We start from the raw sequence: 26,970 nt of genomic DNA, 5'->3' as shown, positions 1-26,970 counted from the left end.
TGCCTAGCCAAAAAAGAATAAAAAATTTAAAAAATAAAAAAATGGAAAATACCTAGCCAGTAATAAGCACTCAAAAATATACATATATACACACACATTCTCATCTGCCTTTTTTAGGTCTTACTTTCCTTGTTTGTAGGATAAGGGACTTGGACAGGATGGTTCTATTCTCTCCAGCTCTGAAGTACTGGCTTCCCGGCATCATCTAATTTCAGGCAGAAAAGCCAGTTTTCTCAGTGTGTCAAAGATCACCATTTCACAGGCTATTTCGTCTACGTTTAACTGCTCATGTTTTTCTGGTTAACTCAGGTGACATCTGTTCCCGAGCTGTTCCTGACGGCCATGAAGCTCAGCCACGATGACAGAGGAGCCAAGTATTTACACCTGGCCAGAGAAGACACGAATAATCTGTTCAGGTATGTGGTGCATGGTAAGAACATGGTCTTGAACGTTTTATTTAAATCAGGGATGTCCAATCTTTTGGCTTCCCTGTGCCACATTAGAAGAACAACTGTCTCAGGCCACACACTAAATACACTAACACTAAGGACAGTTGATGAGCTAAAAAAAAATAAATAGAGGACCTCAATGTTTTAAGAAAGTGTAGGGATTGTGTTGGGATGCATTCCAAGCCATCCTGAGCATGTGGACTGCAGGCTGTGGGTTAGACAAGCTTGGTTTAAAGCACTGACTGTATGTTACGTGGTTTAAATATCATCTCACTAGTATTTTTATTGACAGAGCATCTTGAAAAATAAGGAAAAGCTTACACGGACTTACAATCTCATCAAAATACAATGTTATAGTCGGAATCAATGATTTACATTAGAGTTGGGAAACCCCGTGTTGGAGGATTGTGGTGTCAGAATGATGATTTCTAGTAGCCTGAGGTGATGATGCATCTGGGAACTGTGTCCGCAGCACTTAGATGAACGTTTTGTATTCTAGTCATTCTCCTTGCCTAGCGTTCTGTTCCTCTCCCTTCCCTGGCATGCCATTCCTTCTTCCCTAGCGTGCAGTTCGGCACCACTCCCATGGACAGCACCGGTGTTCCTCACATTCTTGAGCATACCATCCTTTGTGGGTCTCGGAAATATCCGTGCAGAGACCCTTTCTTCAAAATGTTGAACCGGTCCCTCTCCACGTTCATGAACGCCTTCACAGGTAAGACCAGCATCCTGAACGGAAAACCGTGTTTGGGTTTGCCAGGCACACCCACTGGAATTCAGTTAGTTTCTGAGAAGGGATGAGAGGAGTGGGCAATTAATGTTCTAGAAAAATTTTTCTCTCTCTCTACTTGAAGGACGTCAGAAATTTCATCCTTCAGGAAAGTCACATGGTAGCGAGGTTATAAAAACTAGTGTTTGAATAAAACGCACGTGAACTTTTCCCAGAAAGGTTCAAAACAATTTTCTCCTGGGGATATCGCTACAATGCCAGGCCTCCAGAGTTACCACTAACATTGATGTTTGACTTTTAGTAAGACTGACGCTAGTGAATAAGGTGACGATGAACAGTGCACTCTGTGAAGGAGTGACATCGTAGAGCAAGTTAAATCCATGCTCTTACAGAATGAGGTCATCTTTGTAGACATGTGAAAGTCTCTGGAGACACTTGAGAGAGTTTAGATGTTCGCTGAAGAAAGACCTGGTGCCCGTCCAGTGCAGATCCTGAGATGGGATGGGAAAGCCGGCACTCAGGGCGATGAGCTGGGATGGCTGCTGGGGTCGGGGGCCAGAGCATGGAGCCACTGCCCCATCTCAAGAATAGCTACAACTTACTGTCCTAAGACAAAGGGGAAATGAGGCTTAAGATTCAATAATTTTAGTAGAAATCTGTTAAATTTTACAATTTCACTTTTCATTTGTACCGAGCTAGTGATTATACTCTGTATCCATTTTCCACACAAAATCCCAAGGACTTTCAGAATCTCCTCTCAGTGTATTTGGATGAGACCTTTTTCCCAGGTTTACGTGAGCTGGATTTCTGGTATGTCATGAGTGATTAACTAGTTGATACAGACTTTAGTATTTGAGTCACTGTCAGCTTATTATTATTTGTCCTCAGGCAGGAAGGATGGCGCCTGGAATATGAGAACCCCAGCGACCCCCAGATGCCCTTGGTCTTTAAAGGAGTCATCTTTAATGAGATGAAGGGAGCATTTGTAAGTTTTCTTTTTTATGTTGTGTTCAACTTACCTTACCCATGTACCGTATCATGATATAGACACATCTGGAAGATGGTTGATTTTTCTTCAATATCCTCATTATAGGTGACATGTTCTTGGATTAGCTGGGGTCAGTGCTGTGAGCAGAAGCCAGGGGGTAGCAGGGCCAGGCTGCTGTTCTTCGCAGCAGGTCTCAGACCATGTCTGACGACCCCCGTGTATGATCTGCAGCGAGAGAAAAGCTATTTTCATACCACTATCAACACATTGTCTTTTACACTCATTCTTGCCCAAGCACATGGTGTACTTTCTAGAGGCTGCGTGGCGAGGTGTGTGACACACAGCAAGCTGGATACAGAGCAGATGAGGGAGTCCAGCTTCACCTCTGAGCCAGACACTACAGAGATTTGCAAAAAAGGCAACACAGCATCACTCTAAGTAGTCAGTGTTTTACTTTGTTATGAGAAGTATTTTTCAAACATATTTATATTAACATGTAATGATGGCTTACCTTAATGCATAAGTATTTTTTAATACTTTAATTTTTTAATCAACTTTAATTTAGAATATAGAAAAATTATATAAACACACACGGGTACCTACACAGGCAAAAAAAGCCTACATAATCAAAAGCTGTTTGGGTCCTCATTAAAACCCATTTGTGCCTAGTGTTCCATTATTGGAATCCTAAGCTTGTGGGAGTTATTTATATCCTACAGCTCAAGGTCATTGCCAAGGTCTGATTTTTACACAAAAAATTGCAACCTCAGGCATAAATGGGTTAATTTTTCAGGGTGTAAAGGAGTCTTGAGACCATTTTGGATTAAGAGCTGCTGTCCTGGGCCCATGTCTTCATGTCCCCTTGTGACCTTGACAACCTGCCTGTGCTGGTGTCCCTGAGGCTCACAGGTGGCCTGCTCTCTGATTTCTGTAGCCCCCCTCAGCTGGTGAACTATTTCTTACCTTTTCATTCTCAATTTGGTGGTCTTTTCTTCCAAGGAGTCTTCTTGAAACTCAAGTTGGGGTGACAGCTTCTCCCCACTTGCCTGGTGACTGGTAGGCAGACCTGGTGATCCCTCCGGTTTACAGCCCTCGGCTATGAGTTTGTTGCAACACACATCAAAAAGTCCATTGTTCTCAATCCTTGGGTCCTGTTGCATGGGTGATGAGTGATTGAATACAGTGTTAAACAATGCCTGCAGGGGTGTCTTTTTTTTTTTTTTTTTTTTTTTTACCTTTAAAACAGTTTTATTTGCAGAGTATTACAGACATATGCACCACAATGTGATCGATTGGCTATATTGTAAGTAATGTAGTGTGTGTGTATTAGTTTATATGTACATATTCTTATTTATTTACTTCACATTTCAAGACAGACAATGAGAGGATATTCTCCCAGCACCTTCAAAACAGACTTCTTCCCCACCACATGTACTCAGTGGTCTCTGGGGGTGACCCACTGTGCATCCCGGAGGTTACGTGGGAGCAGCTTAAGCAATTTCATGCCACTCACGATCACCCAAGCAATGCTAGGTAATATTTTGTTGGAAAAGTTTGATGGTGGATTGTGAAAAGTTGACTTGTTTGTGTTCTTACATTTTCATGACATGGCTTCTCTCACATTTAGCGATGCTTAAGAAATATCTAAGTGTAGGTAAGATTCTTGGCCTAAGTTTGCCTATCTTACTTGGACATTGATTTTGGACATTTACAATGATAGTCTTCAGTGGGCTCAGCATGGTGGTTACAAACACGGTGTTTAGAGAACCCTAGAGAAGGGTCCTGGCCCCCAGCTTCTTGCCTCACTTCCAGCTTTGTTGCATGGAGAGTGGGGGTGCATGGATGGTGCCCACTCCGACCCAGGGTGTGTGAAGCTTCGAGCCTGTCCTTGGCACGGAGAAGTGCTCTTCTGATAGTGGACGCAGTCACAGAACCTTAATTACATCCTCACTTTCTGATTCATCGCTTGTTTCTTATGTCACTAATATAAGGTCATTATCATAATAATATAGTTATATGTATTATATAAAACACTAATAATTTACATATAAATGATAATGTAAAAACATATTTGCAACATTATTTTAGTAAAAAGAATTATGAAAACTTTCAAGCATACTGAAAAGTAGACTAGGATAATGAGCCCCTAAACACTTATCACATAATAGATATCCTTTTCCTTGTGAAGTTTTTGGAAGTAAATTATAAATGTCATCATTTACCCCTAAATATTTGAATTTGTGACCCTAAAACATGAGGATTCTTTCTTACATGAGCTAATGCCATTTTCAGTTTTAATAGAATAAACCATACTTTCTTAAAACTGCCTATTTCTTATTCCATATTCAAATTTTCTAGTTGGCCTCAAAGTGTTTGTTGCACAGGGTCCCACAGATCACAGCTGCTCAGCCCGGGTCTCTCCCGGGCCCCCTCTCGGACGGCAGAGGAGTGTGCAGGCTGGGTTTCCTCCGGGCGCTCTCACTTTCCAGGTGTCCTGGCTGCTCCTGTGTGGTGTTGGGTGCCATGTTCCTGTGTTTCCTGAGAACTGGAACTTAGATCCAAAGACTTAGTTTGAGTCAGGCTGCGCCTTTTGAAGCAGAGTCCCTCGTGGGGAGCTCTGCATAGATGGCCACATCCTACCTTCGTGTGAGGCCTGCTTGCCTCCACTGGGGGTCTCACGCCAGCGGGGTGCATGCTGAGAGTCGGCCACTGTCTTGTGAAGATCTGCTTTCTCCCTTCAGCCACGGAGCAGCTGGTGCACTTGAGTTTCTGGTGTCCTGTGATAATGAGTTCCTCATACACCTATTAATGGTTTTCATGTTCATTGAGGATTATTGCCTGAATCATTTATTAGAGTTTGTGAAGTTTTCAAATTCTGTAATTCTTCATTCGTTTGCTGGACTTCTTCAAAGAAGAGCTCCACATCAGCTGGGGCTGTCGGGTTATCTTGAAATATGGTTCTGTGGAAAAGGCAGGGGCGGCTGCTCTCCCTGGGAAGTCCAGTTTGAGGAGGAGTTAGGGTGGTGCAGGAACTACCTCTAATGATGACAGAAGAGGCTGTCTTTTTTTTTTTTTTTTTTTTTTAAAGACAGGGTCTGGTTCTGTCCCCCAGGCTGGAGTACAGTGGCATGGTCTTAGCTTACTGTAGCCTCAGCCTCCTGAGCCACCTCAGCCTCCTGAGTAGCTGGGACTACAGGTGTGCACCACCATGCCCAGCCAGTGCTTATATTTTTTTTGTAGAGACAGAGTCTCGCCGTGGTGCCCAGGCTGGTCTCGATCTCCTGAGTTCAAACAATCTGCCCACCTTGACCTCCCAAAGTGCTGGGATTACAGGTGTAAGCCACTGCGCCCAACATGGGGAAGAGAGTTCTTTTCTTCTTCCCCCCCTCCCCGTCTTTTGTTTTGTTTTTTAGTACCCCTGTGACCTCACAGAAATATTTCTGTACACGTACATATTTGAGACTATGTGATCAGATGGAATTTAGTTTTATGCCCACATTTGCCCTAGCTGTTGGCCCATTTTGGTCTCACTTCTTTGGTTTCTACGCCCCCACTCCCACCTCCCTAAAGCATGCACAGCCAGGCCCTCCCTGCTCCAGAGGCTCAACTGTCTGTTTCCCAGGGAGCTCTGATTTCTGTGGCTAGTGGGGAAGGGCCTTTGGAGAGTAGCATCTGGACACTAGGGGTGGTGATTGCTCCTGGATTCTCTCAACCCCGAAAGTGTAAAGTTTGTTTCTAAATTCTAGAATGAGACATTTCTGAAGGTTCTTTAAGATACTAGTTCCCCAAACCTTAACCATAGCTCAGGCAACATAATAAAGAAAAAGATAAATTCTGTCATTGTAACCTTTTTCCTCTGGTTGAATAAATGTTATCTTTATTAACATGTATAACCTTGAACTTGTTAACAAAAATTGAGCTTTGTGAAATTGTCAGTTGGATTACTCTATTACTGTACTAGGGTTATAAAGTATTTTAACAGATACCTCATTTGGTTTTTGTCGCATCTCTAGATGAAGTTTAAAATGAAAGATCAATGTTTGGCTAGGTGTGGTGGCTCATGCCTGCAAATCCAAGCAGTTTGGGAGGCCAAGATGGGAGGATTGCTTGAGGCCAGGAGTTTGAGACCAGCGTGGGTAACAGTGAGAACCCATCTGTAAAACTTAAAAATTAGCCCACTGGGCGTGGTAGCTCATGCCTGTAATTCCAGCATTTTGGGAGGCCGAGGTGGGGAGATCACCTGAGGTCAGGAGTTCAAGACCAGCTTAACCAACATGGTGAAACTCTATCTCTACTAAAAATACAAAAATTAGCCAGGCGTGGTGGCAGACGCCTGCAGTCCCAGCTACTCAGGAGGCTGAGGCAGGAGAATGGCGTGAGCCCGGGAGGAGGAGCTGGCAGTGAGCGGAGATTGCACCACCCGCACTGCAGCCTGGGTGACACAGCGAGACACCGTCTCAAAAAAAAAAAAAAAAAAAAAAGGCTGGACATGATACACAAGGTGACCCCAGGAGACTCCTGTGCAGAGTAAAAACGAACCGCAGCACCAAACTTCGTTTGGTTTTGGGAGCCCAACCCAAGAACCGAATAACTTTCCTAAGGATTTCCAGGAGAAAACATCTTCCCACCAAAGAAGAACATTACCATTTGGAAAAACACCTTTTCGTCATTTGCTAAAACCCCAGTTTTCAGGGAAGTGATAATCTTGTCATGAGAACCAAAGATAAAGTTGGAGATAACACGGGAGTGGTTACATAGGAAACACGTGGTCATTACTCTGACCAGTTATTAAACCACTTTCTTCATATGACATACTTTTTAACAGCTTCTTACTAAACCACAGTGCCGGTAAGAGAGTCACAAGACCGCTTCTTCCTTGAGTCAGAGTCATCCCCGGCCCACACCAGCGCCTAGCAAGAATGACTGAGGTCACCCTTATTTCCTGGCTACTTGGTGGAGCTGGATTTCCCAGTTTACAAATCTCAGTTTCCTGGGATTCTGCTCTGATAAAATCTAAACTCTATTAAAAAAAAAAAAAAAAAAAAAAAGTAAGGAATAGGCTGGCCGTGATGGCTCATGCCTGTAATCCCAGGGCTTTGGGAGGCCAAGGCAGGCAAATCACGAGGTCAGGAGATTGAGACCATCCTGGCTAACAGGGTGAAACCCGTCTCTACTAAAAATACAAAGAAAATTGAGCCGGGCGTGGTGGCGTGTGCCTGTAGTCCCAGCTACTTGGGAGGCTTAGGCAAGAGAATCGCTTGAAGCCGGGAGGCGGAGGTTACAGTGAGCCGAGATTCCGCCACTGCACTCCAGCCTGGGTAACAGAGCGAGATTCCGTCTCAAAAAAAAAAAAAAAAAAGTAAGAATAGATGAAATCTAATGAAATAATCTCGGTCTATCCTTTTACCTCCTCCGTTGTCTGGAGTACTAAAGCTCCCTACCTCGCCCTCTCTCACAGCACTGAACTGCTTTTCCTGAATTTTCCCACACTGCTGATCACTCACTTGTTAATTTCGATGCATACATTCTTTTTGAGAAATAAAGTCAGTTTGCTGACTGCTGCCACTGGTTTGTCAGAAAATGAGCTTGCACTGCGCTGATCTCACTCCTGCTGCCAAAGCTCCTTCTAGGGGTCTCTCCTTTGACAATGTAGGGATTAGGTAGGCATGGGGAGGTGGGATACCAAGGGGCGATTCTGTCAACGTGCTGTTCCCCCCTCCCCACCCCCGCCGGGTCAAAGTCATCGAGCCGGGGGCCTCTCTGACTATCTGGACTGTGCAGACCACCGTGTCTTCCGGTAGGGTCAGGGGAGGGCTTGAGATAAATCTGTAGGGCTTTTCACTCAACCACCGGCCCACTGTCCACCTCAGGTGCTCCAAATGCCATCGCTGCCGGGTGCTATGTGGATGCATCCGTGACAAAATGGTTCTGGCGGAGCTTGTTCCGATCAGGAGAGACCCGAAAGCAAGAAACACAGTGAACAAATGCATGATGCCCAGGGGTGGATGGCCATAAGCACTGAGGAGAAAAATAACAAGTGGGGTGGGGGGTGTTAAGAGGGTGGGGAGGAGGAAGGGCTGCCATTGACAATCGGAGAGCCCTCTGTGTGGCTGGGACGGTGTCGGCCCTCCCTTGCACATCCCTCAGGGCCTTCGCAGAAACACCCACACGGGGACCTTCTACATACAGGCAGGACACGCCACCCATCGTCGTGACCACACTGTCCCTCAGAGGAGTCGCTGGCCAAGTGCATCCTGTCCACATGGAGATGTACTTTAAGATTCTTTACACAATGGATTTCAAAGACTTAGTATGGAAAACAGTGTAAAATATTAATAATCAACACAATAACTGATTGTTATCAAAATAGTTGGCTGAATATAAAAGTGTTTTTTTTTTCCTTTTTTTTTTTTTTTTTTCTTTAGATAGGGTCTCTCTCTGTTGCCCAGGCTGGAGTGAACCTGTACAGTCACAGCTCACTGCAGCCTCCAACTCCTGGGCTCAGGCAATCCTCCCACCTCAATCTCCCACGGGGCTGGGACTGTAGGTGTGCACCGCCACATCCGACTCATCGTTTTGTATTTTCTGTAGAGACTGAGTCTCTCCATGTTGCCCAGGCTGGCCTCAAACTCCTGGGCTCAAGTGATCCACCTGCCTTGGGCTTCCGAAGTGCTGGGATTACAGGCGTGAGTCATGGCACCCAGTGTCCCCCTGTCCCGGCCCGCCTTTCTTTAATGTGGCAACTAGATCATTTAAAATTGCATAAATAACACAAGCCACCCACACAGGCCCCAATCCTGGGAGATGCTCCCGTTGGAGAAACCTCCAAGAAGCGGATCTGCTTGGATTTGCAAACGGCCCCTCTGGCCCCAGGGGGATCTGCTGTGCAGAGCTGCTCTGGAATCGGCTCTTCAATACCGCCCTTGAGTGTACTGTGCACCTGCTGACTTTCTACCAACACAAAGCTCCTTATTAAACGCTGACAAAAATTCCTTCCATTCCAGGCGCCATAATGGATTCATTAATCTCCTATTGATAGGTTTTTGCTGGTTTTCCCACTTTCTACTATTCTAAGCACTGCTGTGAAGACTCTCCTTTTACCCCACCGGCCCGTGTCCGCCGCAGCTCACACGCTCTGCCTTCCAGCGGTAATAGCTGAGTGCCCATTTACCCGCCGCCCCAACACACTCAAGTCCCTGGGTCTCCTCGGCGGGGTGTGTCTGTGGGCACAGGGCTGCCCTGCCACATGCCCCACCCATAAGCTTCCATCTGTGGCCGCTCCTTGTGAGACCCTAAACTCATGACCTCCCCTCCTGTCCTCTCCTCTCCACAGAGCCACCCTTATCGGAGACAGTCAAGTCTGCTTCCCAGTCAGTCGGCTTCCCTCCACCTGCTTCCCAGTTCCCCTAAGGCAAATCCAAGGTCCTCCTCTGGGCCACCCTCCTCTACTGACTCCTCCCTCACCGTGGGGTCAGGTCAAAGGGCCCCAACTAGAGGCTCCCCTGGGCCCTTTCATAAGACAGGAAATTTCTTCTCAGGTCCAGCTACAGGCACATTGTACCCGCCTCACCACAGGAGTGAGAGCTCCAGGGGCATAAAGGGCTTGGTTCTTTTGCCTAAAGCCTGCCCTGACTCACCGAAGGTGGTCCGTTAATGTGTGAAATGATTACAGAAACACAGTAATAAGGCTAGGTGTGGTGCCTCAAGCCTGTAATCCCAGCATTTTGGGAGGCCAAGGTGGGTGGATCACTTGAGGTCAGGAGTTCAAGACCAGCCTGACCAACGTGGTGAAACCCCATCTCTACTAAAGATACACATTCACACACACACACACACACACACACACAGAGAAAAAACCCAGGTGGGCGTGGTGGTGCAAGTCTGTAATCCCAGCTACTTGGGAGGCTGGGACAGGAAAATAGCTTGAACCCGGGAGGTAGAGGTTGCAGTGAGCCCAGATCAAGACACTGCACTCCAGCTGGGCAACAGAGGGAAACTCCATCTGAAAAAACCCCACACACACAGAAAGAAAATCTTAATTGTAGTAAGACACAGCTGAAAAGATATGAAGGAATGACTCCCCGAGGCTACTGGATGCCAACCTTTCAATCATTTTCCATTCAGAAAACTTCAGATCAGATCATTTACATATGTACGTTAAGACAAGGGGTCCTATATTAACGAATCTTCTCCGTCAAAATCCTGGTCAAAGTCAGAAAACAATCCCAAAGGACTCCTGGGAGCATCTCATGTTGGAGAAACCTGGAGAAGTGGAGAAGCTTATCTGCACGATTTGCAAACCACCCCACTGGCCCCAGGGGGACCCGCAGCACCGGCGCCCTCCCCCTCCCCATGAGAGTCAGAGCCTCACTCAGACCCACACAGTCAGGATCTGCACCTCCGAAGGCTCCCCCAGGCGGCTCTGGGCACACGGAAGCTGGGAAGATAGCAAATGGGCCCTGGGGTTGGGGTGTCCAGCATAGTCCAGCCTTTTCTCTTTTGCCTCCTGAAGACTTTCACTGTGGATGTGTGTTAGGGAAGAGGGGAGTGAAGAAAGAGACAGGGAGAGAAGACAGAGACCGAGTGATGCCTCCATTCTGCAGAGGAAAACACTGAGACCCTAATCAGCACTCCAGACTGCAGGGCCAGGGCGGGACTTATAAGTAAGTCTCTGCCTCTCAGTGCTCTGGTCTGCCATGTGTCTGGCTGCCTCTTCCATCCTGACAAGCACAATGACTGCAATTCCAAACAAAGGACTGGGAGTTGGGGGTGAAGATGGAGAGAACCGAGGAGTGGGGAGGGAAACGGCAGCCTCTGGGCAGCTACTCTCTAATAAACACAAATACAACACCAGAAAGGGCTTGTAGAAAAGAAACACAAAACGCAACCCAACTACTGACACATGGCCCTCTGTTCCATATTCACCCGCACGTTCTTAGCAGAAAGGCAACTGTGAACTTGCAATCTGGTATCCTGACGTTTGCCCTGACCACGTTGTTACCGTATCTTCATTTTTCTTTCTTTCTTTCTTTTTTTTTTTTGAGACGGAGTCTAGCTCTGTTGCCCAGGCTGGAGTGCAATGGCCGGATCTCAGCTCACTGCAAGCCCCGCCTCCCGGGTTCACGCCATTCTCCTGCCTCAGCCTCCCGAGTAGCTGGGACTACAGGCGCCCGCCACCTCGCCCGGCTAATTTTTTTTGTATTTTAGTAGAGACGGGGTTTCACCGTGTTAGCCAGGATGGTCTCGATCTCCTGAACTCGTGATCCGCCCGTCTCGGCCTCCCAAAGTGCTGGGATTACAGGCTTGAGCCACCGCGCCCGGCCCGTATCTTCATCTTTCTAATTTTAATTGTTTCTGACGGCCCATCCGATTGGTAGAGGTTATTTAAAGAGCCCCGATTCTCCCTGATAAAAGGTCGGAGTCCTGTATCAAAAGCTTTTAGTTTTCTGTAACCAAGAGGGAAAACATGCTTCTTTTGAAAGATGACAAAATGTCTAGCGAAGGGTCTTCCGAGTATGGCACACAAAGCGGTCTGCATTCATAGAAAATGATGCCATCACACAAATCTCCCACTGTGCCACGGGGTGACACTATCACTCATCATCTGCCTTCCAGACCCAGTAATTTCTGCAAAATCAATTACTGCACTTTACACTGAAAAGATCCCATTGAAGAATGTGTGTGCACAGGATGGTGAGGGGCGCCGGAGCTGTGTGAGGCGAAATGGCACTGTTCTCAGTTTCCCCTTCCATCCTACTGGGCTCCGAAGCATTGCTTCAGAGATTTTCCATTTTATCTTAAAATTAAATAATATGAACTCTACTGGGGGAAGAAAAGCAGCCCATCACATTGGTATTAAGCCTTCATATCATTTTTGCCATCTTGACTCCTATCTCTATAAAAAGTCATTTTCTGTTGCCCTCACAAAACCACCCAAAGAATATTGCTTCAGACACCAAAGGTGCCCACGTGGGGCTCAAGCCTGGTGTCCAATAAATATGTGTGTCATTGACTTAATGCATGTCCAATCAATTGAAACTTCACACTTCTGACCGGTTTTAAGGTACTAATCTCGAAGTCTTAACAGTTTATACATATTGACCTGAGGATGTTGGGTACTTTTGATTAGAGATGGTTGAATTACTCTAAAGGACTTCACGAATGAAGAAGACAGCTAGAACCCCTGGTTTCCTGCTCCTCAGTGGAGATTCCAGGCGGGAGGCAGGCAGCAAACGCTTGCGTTCCTGTCAAGTGCCAGGCGTGGTGCTGGGCACGGGAAAGTCACCAGCGAAGACACAGCTACACGCAGCCCTGGGCCCTGCTGCAGCCACAGGGCCCGGCCACACCACGGAGCTCTGTGAACTCAGGGAAGCTGGAACACCTCGGACATCCCTTGCTCATGCGTAAAGTGGGGATAAGTCAGTGACCAGCATCACTCAGGGCCTGCCACATAACAGAGAGTCACTAAACACTAGCTATTCTCACTAAGATTGGAAAGGTTGATACTTACTCCATTTACATGAACTTTCTATAAATACTGTATTGATGTTCATGTCACCACAGGCAAAAAGGACGCCGCTTTCGCATCCAGCCCACCCTAAGGATGCACCTGGACTTCCCACTACACTCAGCTCCATCAGGCATCAGGCCCTGCAGAAGCCACAACCTGTGACGAAGACAATGAGTCACTCTTGGTGTGTGGCACAGCGTGACGTGGCGGTGGGCACTTAGTCATGGTCAGTCCGTGATCCAGAGCTGCGGAGCTTATTTTAGGGTGAGCGAAAATCAATTTAAGTTTCCAGACATGTCTTGGGACAACAGAAGATACCCAAAGAAGCAGGGGGAAAAAAAAAAAAAAAACCCACAGCCTGAGACACAAGATACCTGAAGAAGTAGGGGGGAAAAAAAAAAAACTAGCCTGAGAAATACTTTCTTCATTCAAGGCCTGGGGAGTCAGGAATATAGGAAAGAGATTTTCAATTTTATCTTATAATTAAATAATATGAACTCTACTGGGGGAAGAAAAGCAGCCCATGGCGTTGGTATTAAGCCTTAATATGATTTTTGCCACCTTGACTCCTATCGCTATAAAAAGTTACTTTCCATTCCCCTCACAAAATCACCCAAAGAATATCTGTAATTTTGAGCAAGTTGGGTTTTGCTCACTTTTGAGCATTAACTAGATTAAGAAACGCCCCTGAAAAGCATGGTGGAGGCCTGACATGATGGCTCATGTCTGTAATCCCAGCTCTTTGGGAGGCCAAAGCAGGAGGCTCACTAGAGGAGGCCAGGAGTTCAAGGCCAGTCTCAGCAGCATAGTGAGATCCTGTCTCTACAGAAATAATAATAATAATATTAATAATAACAATTAGCTGGTCATGATGGTGCATTCCTGTCTTCCCTGCTACTCAGAAGGCTGAGGCAGGAGGATCACTTGAGCCCAGGAGTTTGAGGCTGCAGTGAGCTATGATGGCACCACTACACTCCAGCCTGGGTGACAGAGCCAGACATAAGTACTCTTCATGGTCTAAGGGAGAGTACAATATTTGGAATTAGGATCTGTTTTGCTCCTACCACAATCACGTACGCACCTCATGCCCTTACCTAAGTTATTTTTCTTTGTGAGTCTTTCTCCCCACTTCCAAAATGAGGGCATGCCTCTCTTGGGATCATGTATCTAGGCTTGGAGATAAGAATGGTAAAGCTCCTAGTATACAAAATATTTTCAACAAATGGTAGCTATGGTCATTTTAATATATGGAATTTTACCATAATTTCAATCTGACAGATAATTCCCCTGAAGTTAATACTTGAATGGGAATGTGTTCTCTGATCTCTAGCTACAGGCAATAGTCTTCTACGTCAGGGAAAATCAAGTACTAATATAGAATCAGAATAAAATGGCAAAAAGAATGGGGGCACAACAGATAAATTCTCGAGGAATAACCTACTTACTGTAAGAATTTGTAAATCTGTGGCAGCTAAGACCAGGCCCTCTGAGCACATCTGGAGGTGAACTTCCTTAAAAGAAATGCGTCCAAATGCTCCAACAGGTTCAAGATCATATCTCGGAAGGGTAAAGCTCTTTACAGAGTCTACAAAAAAATTGTGACTTCAGCTCTGCCAGGGAAAGAATGCCCAGGTGACCCGGCGTGGCGGGCTTCCCCAGGGACAGCCCAGGTGTGACCCATGTGGGCTCGAGGCCACCGTATTTGAGGCCACCTGCAGAGCTGAGGGCAGCTGGCTCCTATTAAGCCGAGGCTGTACCAACCAAGCCACGTTCCCACATAATATTGGTTTCCAAAGTACCTTTTTCCCCAGAAGAGAAGAGGCATGGACTTACTAACCTTCAATATGTGTAACTCCTCCCAGGTGGCAAAACCAGGGTAACAGAGAACACCGCGATTCTGCCAATGTATCCTAATCTCACATGCCTGTATACAAACTCCCAAGCATTTTAGCAAGCTTTTGGACATGGAGCTCAAAAGAATGACCTATAAATATTTTCCAATACATACAGCATCTTAATGTGTTTTTCTTTCTTTTTTTATTTTTTGTAGACACAGAGTCTCACTATGTTGTCCAGGCTGCTCTGGAACTCCTGGGCTCAAGCGATCCTACTGCCTCGGCCTCCAAATGCACTGGAATGACAAGCATGAGCCACCGTGCAGGAAGCACAGCACCTAAATTCCAAAATAACCTTGAACCCCTGACCTTCCACCCGCCCTGGTGACTTCCAGAGATCGGTTCTTCTTCCCGTGCCAAAGGTTTCTTGTCTTTCGCGGCCGGGGTAAGGTCACTCAAGATGTTCCCTCTGCTTCTGAAGGCCTTTGACTGAGAAGCCACTCTGGGTCCTATCCCGACCCCAGGCGGTTCCATTTGTACTCGCACATCTCCGGGCCGGTTTAAGTCATGCTGGCCAGGCTATTTCCACTTCACTCTGGTAATTTCTCCAATCCCAGCGTCTGCTGCATCACCTTTTCTTTCTCTGAGAATCCAACCCTACAGGAGGAATGCTGATGCTGGGGGGTCCTTTCACTAGAACGCTAACGCCAGAGCACTTCCCAGGGGCGCTGGGGGTCGGGCTGCGGGGCGGGGTCTGGCGGTGCCACCGGGGTCTCCCGCGGGGGGCGTTGGGCCTGGGGAGGCTGCGCTGCGGGCTCGCGGAGCGCCCGGCATACTGATGTCCCGGCCTGGGCGCAAGGAGGCGACGGGCCGGGCATCACGTAGGCGCTCGCGGCGGGCGGGGCGGCGCCCACAGCGCCCCAACCTACAGCACCCGCTCCCGCCCAGCGCGCTCAAGGGTGAAGGGAAGGTCACCGGGGCCGTGGGCGGGGGGCCCATCCCCGCTCCATCCTTGTGCAGTGCGCGGTCCCGAAATGGGACGAAATCCGCCATCCGGGCCTTTCCACGCATCTGTGGCACGAGGAACCGGGAAAATAAAAATCAAAACCCAGCTCGGGGCGCGTCGCGTCTCCAGCCGGCGCGATCGCTAAGGCTCCCAGGTAGCGTTCGCCTGGGAAGCGCAGATCTACCCTCCAGGGGCTGCAAGGATCGGGGCGCTCCACCGTCCAGGCACAGGCGCCCCCACGTGCAGCCGGGGCCTGGGGCACGCAGTCTCCACCACCTCCCGCCGGTCAATGTTAAATGTCCTCCCGGCGCGCCCGCGTCGTGGGCCCAAACTCGGGCCCCTCCTGGAGAGCCGCTTCTACATTGCAGGGCAGGGGCAGCCCAGAGCCCGCGCCGTGGCGCCGCTGACGTCCCGGAGTCCCCGCTTCCTGGTCCTTCCCGTCCGCGGAGGCTGGCGGGGAGGGCCTGGGACCCATTTTAGTTTTCGGTTTTGTCACGAGCCGAAAAGCGACAGCACATGCGAGCGCAGGAAACCCTTTTTTAAACTCTTCCAGCGGAAAAGCGAGGGGCTGCCGGACCGCCTCGGAGACGCCAGGCGGGAACCCAGAGCAACCCCGCCGCCAGCCGGGACCCCACCCACGCCGCGCGGGGCATGAGGCGACAGCAGGCGCGCGGGGACCTGGCCGTTTCTTCCTCGACATGCTGGGGGGTGACGTGGGGCGGAGTTAGGGGGCGGGGGGCCACTTAGGAAGTGATAGCGCTGTACCCACGCTTCGGAAGGGAAGCCCGGCCCCTTCCTACAGCTCTGAGGGAGAACGACCCCCGAGGGCGCTCCAGGCGACCCCCTCTGCCAGGCTCAATTTAAAACATAAATTGGAGGGGTTGGAAAGCTCACTCTCTCCCGGATGGAGGTTCCTACTGCCATGTCCCTTCCTCCTCCGCCCCACCCGGCAAGGACCCTGGGGCTGCCTTGCCGGCTCAGGCCGCCCCGCAGGTACCCCTGCCGCTCCGGGTCACGGGCTTCTCCCCAGTTCTCCCCATCGCTTCCCCGCTCGTCTCCTCGGTTCTTCCCATCGCTTACCCACCTTTCCCCGGGTCCTCTCATCGCTTCCCCCCTCTTCTGCCCCGTTGCCACATCCACTTCGCCCTGTTCTCCCCTTCTCCGTCCGTCCCTCACTCGCCGCCTGTAGGGGCGCGCGCACCTTGAACATCCCCGCCGCTGGTCAGCACGCCGATGGCCTTGCGGGCCCCGGAGAGGTGCTCCAGGAACTTCCGCAAGGAGCCCTTGGGGGCCCGGGAGTCGTCCGCGTCGATGGCGAGAAGGCCGAGGGCAGCCGCTAGTCCGGCTGCGCAGCAGGCAGTGGGAACCCTGCCCGTGCACGCCCGACTCGGAACCGCCGCCAGGCCCGCGCCCCTGCTCCGCCCCAGCGCCAATGGGCTGGGCCCGAGCGCACTGGAGCGGCTGCTGGGGCTGGGGCGCGGCTAGGGGCAGGGGCACGGCTAGGGGCAGGGGCTGACGGGGGGACACGTGTGGGCAGGAGGACCTACGCGGGGGTCGTCGTAGGTGGGGGCCGCGCTAGCGGTGGGGGAGGCCGCAGAGGCAGGGGTAGAGCCACAGGTGGGCGAGGTCCCTGCGGGTGGGGCCGCGTTGCTGGTGCGCGAGCCTCTCGGGTGGGTTGGAGGACTCTGGTTGGGGGCTTTAGAGATGCCCCGAGCACCACAAGTGGGGGCAGGGGCAGCGTCCTGGGGAGGGGAGACTGCATGGGGGCGGGGTCACATCGTTTACCTGGCGCGCCAGGGCGGGGCGGGATAGAACGCGGGGAGCATCTCCCGGGGGGGCGAGGGAGACCCTGAGTGGGCGCGAACGCCAGGACGGGTGGAAACCCCGCACTTGCGGGGAGCGCCGATGGCGGGGCGGGGTGGAATTGGGGCGCGGAGACCCCACCTGGACGCGGAGGCTCGCGCCCGGCCGCGCGCACAGCTTCTTGTTGCCGGCAGGATTCCTCCTGTGGCTGCGCTGGGAGCCTCGGGGCGCGGCTTCCTCGATCCCCGCCCCCAAGTTTTCTGTGCAGCCTGAGGTCGGGAAGGACGGACGGAGAGTGGATCCTCCAGGTGGTGGGAAAAGCTGAGCACGGCGGGCTTAGCTTTGACGAAGCTGCGATTTCCCGGGCCTACGGAGGCTGTGGCGCTCCTGGGCCCCCAACCTGGCCCCTGGGGAGAAGAAGCCTTGGGGTGGAGGAGGGTATCGGGGCGCGACCCTCAGAGACGCCTGGGTGCGCGAAAGTCAGAGTGAGGCAGGAGGAGGCGCAACAGGACTAGCCTGGAGGGGAGGCGGGACGACCCTTCCTCCCCACGGACAGGCCCGCTGCTGTACGCTGTGCCGACCTCGGCCGGCTTCACTGGCCAACTCCACGTGCTGAAATACGCACACCCAATGGGATGTGCGGTTGCCCATCCGCAGCTTAACAGCCTGGTGCCAGTTACCCTGCGATGGGAGAGGGGGCAACCCCCACAAAAGCACGGGCTTATGGGGCCCCGGTTCCTTCAGGGCTCACCCCACGAAGACGGGCTCCCAAACGGCCCCACTCGACGGCTTACCGGAGGATGGTCCTGCGCAGTGGGTGTTTGTTGAACAGATAAGAGACAACAAAAGAGACTAAGAAGAGGTTTGTTCTATGAACAGGGGAAAGTGAAGCAGTCGCAAAGGAGAGTCTCGCCAAAGGGCAATCCTGGGGAAAAGATGGAGAGGCATGGATTTTTCTTGGATGTGTGCCTCATCCTGCTGACAATCAAATATTCATTGCAAAAGAGGGAAAAGAAATATGCTGCGGACTATGCTGGATGGTCTGATCTCTCCCTTGGCCAGAATTAACGGGGCAATTCCTAACCCCTTGTGGTCCTCAGAATCACCTGGCCTATGCACACTCCCACTAAACCACTGAAGTCCAGTTTCTGCGAGCGCAGCCAGGGAATGTGTATTTTTAAACAGGCCACCTAGGTTACTCTGATGAATGCAAAGTCGGAGAGCGCTGCTCTCATGGACTGAGCCTGAGCTTTATTCTATTAATAAAAAAGAAGAGGAGAATCCTGGGTGTCTTAAGGTGGCAGTTGAGTGGCCTTTGCCTTCTGGCGGGTAGGAGAGGAGACCGGTGCCCACCGCTGGGCTCAGGATCTGTGCTGGAGAATAGAAGGGGTAATTTAATTACTCACGCCTTTTTAGAGCATAGTACATGTGGAGAAGGTGGGGCACGCTAAATTTTATTTTAGCCAAATACCCCTTATCTCCTTATATAATTGATATTTTATATTGAACATTAGGGGATGGGTCATTTGTCATCAAATTGCCTGTATTACAAAAAACGATAGATACAACCTAACAGTTCAAACATGATGAGTTAAATAAATGATGGTAAAAATAGACACTGTAATAATATTTAATTGCTGTTACTGCTACGAGGATGAATGTCTACTGACGTGGAAATATGTTCAGGACATAGAAATAAGTGAAAAGGCAGTCCTAGACACAGTGTGAGCCTGTGCGTGTGTGTGTGAGTGTGTGTGTGAGAGTCTGCATACATATGTAAATGTTTCTGAGCATTTTATTTCCTTTCTTTTGCTTAGTATAGGTAATGCTATTTTTCTCTCCGATGAACAGGTATTGTTTAGGGAATATAAATAGTTAATTAAAAACAATAAAATTTAGAGTGTCAAGACCCCCAAGGTTACGGCTTATGTTGAAAAGTTTGTCTGTGTATAAGGGCTGGGGTCAGGGCGGTCACTGACGGTCCTCACACATCTGTTCTCATGAGTTTGGCCCATTGCTCAGTCAGTCAAGGAATTAACATATATTAATATATTCCTGTAGCTAAGATGGAAGAGAATAGCTATGGCTCTTTTTTAGTCTTTTTGTTTTGTTTTGTTTTTTGCAAGTCATGTATTTTAATGGTGCTACAACTAGAGGTATTTTTTTTTAATCGTTGGCCTTAGCAATGAATCTTCTAATTCAAGAGGAAGATATTACATGCCGTGCTGACCGTACAGCTTCCACCCAGTAGGACCTGAGGTGTGTGTTTGTTCTTTATTGTCCCTTGACAGATTACTCCAAACTGTGGCCCACACCAGCACACAGTTATACCACAGGAATGATTACTCCTGGGGCCAGGAGTGCAGGCTTCACTGAGCCCTCTGCCCCAGGGGCTCTCCGCGGCTGCAGCAGGTGTCTGCCCAGGGCTGCCGTGTCTTCTGAAGGCTCAGGCTCATCACGGGAGGAGCTGCTTCCACGCTCGCTTCTGTGTTGCTGGCAGGATTCTGTTGCTTACAAGCTGTTGGACTGAAGGCCCCAGTCTCTCCGTGGCATCAGCTTCAGGCCACCCTCTGCCCTGGGCAGGTGACTGGCTTTGCCAGAACTAGCAACTATCAAGAGCCAGGGGGAGAGTTCCAGTGGACGGAACTTGCAGCGCCCCCCCCCCCCAATTCAATCTCAGGAGAGACTGCCATCTCTTTTGCCTGGTTCTATTCATTAGAAGTGAGCCGCTGAGTCCAGCCCTCTTCGAGAGTCTGTCTGTGAACACTAGGGGCAGGGGCCAAGGGGAGCCACTTGGGAGGGGAGGTGCTGCCTGGGACCTGCCTAGGACAAGGTGAAGGAGAACATGCATAGGCACAGATGCCTTTCCCACTTCCCCTCTGTGGTGGGCACAGGAGCTGCAGATGTGCCCTAAAGGAGTTGTGGCATCCCAGGAGGGAAGCAGCTCCCAGCCATGAGGGCACCAGGAGCCAGTGCCCCAGCATGTCGGGCTGCACATTCCAGGGCTACCTGAGCTGCAGCCTCTTCCCATCCCCTGCCGTCTCTGCCTGTGCATGGAGTGGGCGTCTCAAATCTGCAGGGGCCAAACTGAGCTCAGGCCTCTGCACCCCCGCACAACCCCCCACCGCTCAGTCTTCCTCACCTCAGCTCCTGGTGACTCCATCCTCCGGGGACTCAGGCTGAAACCTTGCAGTGCTCCTCCACCCCGGCATCTAAGTCCCTCAGGAAAGTCCCTCTTGGCTCTTCATTGCATCTGGAGCCACTGGGGCCAACCCACCACCTCTGACCTGGACCGGCACAGGCTCCCTCCCCATCCCCTGCTCTGCCCCCACCTCCACCCCACCTCCATGCCTTAGGTGTCCTCAGCTTCAAAGTCAGGGTGCATCTATCAGGATGTAATTCAGGCATATTCTCTGCTGACTCAGAGTCACAGGCCCCACACGGCCCACTGGCCTGTCCTTTGGTCCCATCAGATCCTGGTGCTGCCCAGAGGCCCATGCGGGCACCCGACAACCTCAGGCCCCCGACAACCTCAGGCCCAGCCTGCTCTTTCCTCAGGCCAGGCCCTCCTCTCCCTACCCACTCTGCCCACCTGCCTCAGGTCTGTCCTGAAAGGTCTCCTGCATGGTGAGGCCGAAGCCTGTCCCCTAGTGGCTGACATACAGTGGTGACACTCTCTGTGTGGGGGAAAGAAAGAGATCAGACTGTTATTGTGTCTATGGAGAAAGATGAAGACATAAGAAAGTCCATTTGGATCTGTACTAGGAAAAATTCTTCTGCCTTGAGATGCTGTTAATCTGTAACCCCAGCCCCAACCCTGTGCTCACAGAAGCACGTGCTGTATTGCCTCAAGTTTTAATGGATTTAGGGCTGTGCAGGATGTGCCTCAGTAAAAATGTGTTTGCACCTCCTGGGCTCCAGGCTGCCGGCTGCCTGCCCAGGGTCTGAATGTCCTACTGTGATCTCTTTCCTCACCTGGCCCAGAGGACAGATAGGGAAAGCTTGTTTTGAGGATTAGGCACGGTAATCCCAGTCAGCCCTCATTGGCTTGCCTATCCTCCAGGTCTTTTTGATTTCTTTTTTCTCTTCTTTGTTATGAAACTCAGAGAATTGTCCTCCAGCATGTCTTCAGCTGGGGAGGTGGAAAGACTGGACCATGCCCTTGACTTCAGGGCCCTTTGTGTTCCCCTCCTCCTAGGGTTTTTAAAAGCATATACTTAGCAACACACTCTGTACCTGAGGGAGCTGCAGAGAACATCCTGCGTGTCCAAACCAGAACACTTTTTTCCCTGACCCCAGGCCCTCATCACACCCCAAAGCCCAAATACGTTCATGTGGCCAGCTTCAGACAAGAGTCTGAACTCAATGCTTGTTTTCTGGGGTCTACACAGGACCATATGATGGGGCTACCTCCATTCTACCCCTGTGCCTCCCCCAATCCATTAGGGACCTCAGCTCCAGTGATTCCTAACTGGGAGCAAGGTTCCCCAGGCAAGGAATGCAGTCCTCCCCAGGATGCTGGCCTGGCCGTGTCCCAATGGACATCAGTCCTGGAGCAAGAAGTCCAAGGCAGGGAGTTTCACCCCCCATTTCACCAGGTGTGGTGACCTTTCTGGGTTCCTAGCCTTTAAGATGGGATTTTTACAGTGTGCCACAGTGGGGGAAACCGAGGCCCAGGGCCAGGAGCGGTAAAGAAAGAAAACCTCTGTGACTAGGAAACGTGTCACTTGCCCAGCACAGCCGCTCCAGGATAGCACCCTTTGGGATGTACCGCTGAGCTGTTCCTGGCACGTGGCATGGCACTGTGGTGGAGGTCAGCAGCTGGTGGAGTTGGGGGTGGGGGTACTGGCAGGAGCGGGTAACTTTGGACCCACCATGGGGAGGAAGGGGACATTGCCCCTTTCCCCACACCTTGAGCACAGCAGTAATTTTCTTCTCTGATGTGTGTGGGCACCAATGCCTATATGGGTGTGGGTGCGTCCTCCCCTTTTGTTGGTGAGGAACCTTCCTGCAGCCATTGGGGTGGGTATGGGCACCACACGTGCCTGACAGCAGGGTGGTGCCTGCGGAGGCTTGGCTACTCTATGTCTCACTGCCACCTCTCCAGGGGAAGCAGACCCTGTGCCCTAGTGCCCCTCATACCCAGTCCCTCACATTCTTCACTTGGCATCTCCCTGCCTGATTCTCCCAACTCAGCCCCTGCCAGGTTTCTCCAGGCCCTGTGGGCCCTAGGATGGGATCAAAGGAGACAGCAACTGTGCTGTCTGCCTCTGCCTGAAGTCAGGGATCCCTGGCCGCTACTGGCATCTGGTGGGCAGGGTAGGTGGGGAGGTCAGGGCTCAGCTTTTCCACTCCCCAGCCTGCACTGGCGAAGTCACCAGGTGTAACTGGCCTGGAGGCTGATCTGTGTCCTCCACAGTCCCTTGATGCGTTATATTGAAGCCAATCCTTGTGTGAATGACTTGACCTGTTGTTACCGCCCAGATCAAACCAGAAGCGAAAGACTCTTGCACTTGGGCCCAGAGCCTGGGGCTGAGGCCGCCATGACCACCCTGTTCTCTTCCTTCTGGGGTCCCCAGGAAGCTCCCAGGACTGAATGATACCCACAAAACACAGTGACCAGGAAGGGAGGGCTGGAGGCCAACTCCCCCCACCTCTACCACCACAACCAAGAGTCCCCATGGAGGTTGGCCCTGAGCTGTGGGTCCCTGTGGGATGCAGGTTCCCACGGATACTTCGGGGGACAGCACTGGGCCTAGCCAGGGAGCCGGGGACTGGTGTGGCCAAAGTGGGTAGCAATATGTTGCCAGAACAAAACTACAGTGCAACCAGCCCAGCTGGTAGGGAGAAGGTGGCCTGCCTAGCAGGACCGTCCACCCCTGTCCTGGCCCCAAGCCCAGACTGCCTGCCTGTATTGGACATTGCCTGGTCCAGGAGGCCTGGGCATGAGGGTCAGGTGGTGTGTCCCTGGTTTCGAGACTTTGGTGGTCCCTTGGGAGCTGAGTATCCTCTGGGCAGGAGGAGAGCCAGCGGTCCACTGTTTGCATCGGCCCCTGGGGCTGTGCCCCTACCCCAGCTTCTGAGCCTGCACAGGGACGTGGCCAGGGCTCCTCCCCTGCTCTATGGCTCCAGCTCTGAACAGCTCACTGATGACTCTGACAGCTTCCTCCCCAAAGCTTGGGTCCTCGTCTGTGGGAATGGGGTGTCCCAGGCCCCCTGCAGGCAGGAACCCACCCCCAGCCCCTCTGGTGGGCCCTCCTGGGTTTTCTTACCTACTGGCTTGTGAGACCTGGTTGGCCAAACTTGGTGTCCTATTTTTATTTTGGCCTTTTTCTTAGTGTGTGTTTTCTGTAACTATTGCTGTGTAGATCTTCTATTTGAGTTTTAGGTAGAGAATCTTGCCCACCCAGAGAGCCCCCACCCCAGAGAGCCTCCACTTCAGCCCCCCCTGGGCTGGTCCTGCCTGTGCTCCGCTTGGTGTGAATGTTGAGTGTGATGGATCCACACGGCTGCTTGACCCTGCATCTCCTTCCTTCTTGTTGCTGAGGCCGGTTCTGTTCTCTCTTTCTCCACCTGAGCTGCACTTGAAGCCAAGATGAAGGATGAGAAGTGGTTGCTACGCCGGACCCTCCTGCAGCGAATCTGCTGTGAGGAGGCTGCGCTGACCCAGCCTGTCATTTCCTTCTCTAAGCTCATTCCAGAGGTCGGCCAGGGGCAGCCCATACCTGCCTGCTCTTGTGGCCAGTGAATCAAGAATGGATTTTACATTTCCAAATGGCTGAACAAATAAAAAAAATAACAATTCATGACCCTGAGAAGTTTCCATGTCCATAAGTAAAGTTTGATGTGGGTGCAGTCATGCCCATCTCTTCACAGGCCACCTGCAGAAGGCTGCTGTGGTGTAGCCATGGCAGAGTTGCATTCTTGAGGCAAAGATCAGTTGGCAAAGCTGAAAATACTGACTCCTGGCTCTTTAGGGAAACAGTTTCCAGTCCCTGGTTTAAAGGCTGTGTGGCAGGACCCCAGGATCTTGGTCAGCTTGTTCCTCCCTCAGGGCCTACTGTGGCCTTCGCTAGTATGTCTGCAAAGTCTGCGTGCTATGGGGTCTCTCATGGGGGCATTGAGCTCTGTCGTGCTAGATTTCAGGGTGTCTGCCTCATGGTCACCTGTCTCACCAACAGAGACCCTGTGGCCAGATTCAAACTAGCAGGAGCAGTTGGTCTTTGGCAGCAGGGATACCTTCAAGCTGAGCTGCCACCCGCCCTGAGGTGGTCCCATGACACTCACTGTCTTGGTCAAGGTTGGGGCAGGGGTGGTGTCCTGGACTGCCCTGCAATGTGGATCGTAATAGCCAAGGGGGAGAGGGGGTTGCTATTACTCCCCATATCATGGGGAGTGCCTCACCCCCTGCGATGTGGATCGTAATAGCCAATTACTCCCCCCTGCAACGTGTGTCCATTATTAGCAGTCTCTTTTATTCAGGATATTAGGAACAATTTCACAGGTTGTGTATACACAGCCTGCGACAGGAGAACGAACACCATCCTCTGCACCTCCGGATATTAGGAACCATATCACACAATGAGGGTACACTTTTTGGGAGATTTGGGGTAATGTCGCCCTGTGTTTCCCTGAATATTCGGAGACATGTCACAGGGTAGTTGTACACCCACTACTCTCTTGGCAGGAACATCATACTTTACCTACTGGAAATTAGGAGAAATATCACAGACTGGGTATCAAGCCACTGTCATACTGGAAGTAATATCATGCTCTCCCCCACAAGTTATGAGGAATAATATCACAGGGGGGTGTGTACCTTCTCCGGTAGTGGGAGTAGTAATATCATGTCTTCCTTTAGATGACAGGAACAATATTGTCCATCCCTTCAATATTGGTACTAATACCATCTTCTCCTTTCCTGGACATAAGAAATAATATCACAGGAGGGGTGTACACCCCTTGCAACGTTGGTAGTAATATCACCTCTCCCCTGTGGTTATTAAGGATAAAAATCCCAGGGTGGCTGTACGGTTCCTACTTTATTGCGAGTAATATCATCCGTTCACCCCCTGGATAAGAGGAACCATATCACTGAAGAGGTGTCCACCCCCTTCGATATTGTCAGCCATGTCATCTTCTTCCTGCCTGGATATTAGGAACGATACCCCAGGGTTGGTGGCCGTGTATACCCCCTGCGATATCGAAAGTAAAATCATCCTCTTTCCCGCTGGATATTAGGAACTATATCACAGGTGTATGTGCACCTTCTGGGATATTGGGAGTACTCTCAGCCTCCACCCCGCTGCATATTAGGAGCAATATACAGGGGGCAGGGTGGTCACACCCCCTGCGATATTGAGAGCAATATTCTTCTCTTTCTCCTGTACATTAGGAACTACATCACAGGGGCCTGTACACCTTCAGCGGTATTGGGATTCATGTTATCCTCTCCCCCACTGAAAGTGAAAAACCAAATCACAGAAGGGTGCACACCCCCTGCGATATTGCCACTGGTATCATCGTCTCCTTCCCAGGATATAGGGAACAATATCCCAAGCGGGTGTACATCCCCTGCAATATTGGGAGTAATGTCTTCCTCTCCCCCGCTGGCTATTACGAACAATGTCACAGAAGGAGTGTACACCCCCTGCTCTATTGGGGGTGATATCCTCTCCCTCCCTGGATATTAGGAACAATATCACTAGGCAGTGTACATCTCCTGCAATACTGAGACTAATCCTCTCGCCCCCTGGATATTAGGAATCATATCACAGGGGTGGTGTACATCCATCGTGAAATTGGAAGAAATATCATCCTCTCCACCTTTGGATGTTAGGGAAAATATCACGGGGGAGGTCTACAACCCCTGTGATATTGGGAGTCATATCATCCTCTCCATCCCAGGATATAAGAAACAAGATGACCGAGGAGATATACACCCACTGTGATAGTTTCAATAATGTTATCCTCTACCCGATGGCTATTAGGAATAACATCATAGAGGGGTGTACACTCTCTTCGATGTTGGGACTAATATCCTCTCCCCGCCGGATATCAGGAACAAATCTATTATTAATATTAATAAATATAATAAAAATTAATAATAATCATCAATATTAATAATCATAATAAAGATAGTAAAAATTAATACTGGTTAAAATGTTAACAAATAGTATTAATAATTAATAATAATATCACTATTAATAATTAATGATATCAGCAATTAATATTGCTTAAGTCAATAGTAAGAGATGTTGGTAATAAAATAATGATTAATATTAAGAACTAATAATATTGTTAAATGACATTAATATTAATAATTAATTTTAAGTGTGCATAATCATGTATGTAAAATAATTATCCGTAAGTAATAATGGTATCCAATTAATTAATAGTGTCATTGATAATTATTAAAATCAATCATTGATGTTTAATAATTAATCATATTATTACTCCTAATACCGCAAGGGGTGTACACTTACCTATGATGTCGTTCCTAATATTCAGGGACGGACAGCATGATATTAGTTTTAATATCATAGTATGTGTACACTCACGCTGTGACACCGATCCTAATATCTAGGGGGATACAGTATGACATGACTCCCAACATAGCAACGAATGGACAGCCACCTGGTGATATTGC

The 26,970-nt window shown here is 50.1% G+C and overlaps 1 protein-coding gene across 2 annotated transcripts; it reads right to left on the bottom strand.

The window, feature by feature from the left end:
- Positions 1-706: 706 nt before the first annotated feature.
- On the bottom strand, positions 707-16,921 carry LOC100429972 (uncharacterized). Of its 2 annotated transcripts, none has more exons than XR_013397036.1 (4): positions 16,720-16,921; positions 3,131-3,318; positions 2,199-2,392; positions 707-1,785 (listed from the first exon to the last, which is right to left on the bottom strand). XR_013397036.1 is itself a non-coding variant. In XM_077942944.1 (4 exons), the coding sequence occupies exons 1-3, from the start codon at positions 16,726-16,728 to the stop codon at positions 2,299-2,301; spliced, it is 408 nt and encodes a 135-aa protein (XP_077799070.1). In that variant the 5' UTR covers positions 16,729-16,921; the 3' UTR covers positions 707-1,785; positions 2,199-2,298. The 2 variants fall into 2 exon arrangements, 1 of the variants encoding a protein (XP_077799070.1); XM_077942944.1 differs by having other exon boundaries at positions 16,603-16,921.
- Positions 16,922-26,970: the final 10,049 nt, after the last annotated feature.

The sequence above is a fragment of the Macaca mulatta genome, chromosome 8 (genome assembly GCF_049350105.2).
Source record: "Macaca mulatta isolate MMU2019108-1 chromosome 8, T2T-MMU8v2.0, whole genome shotgun sequence".
NCBI lineage: Eukaryota > Metazoa > Chordata > Mammalia > Primates > Cercopithecidae > Macaca > Macaca mulatta.
This window is presented reverse-complemented; position numbering and strand designations above follow the sequence as displayed.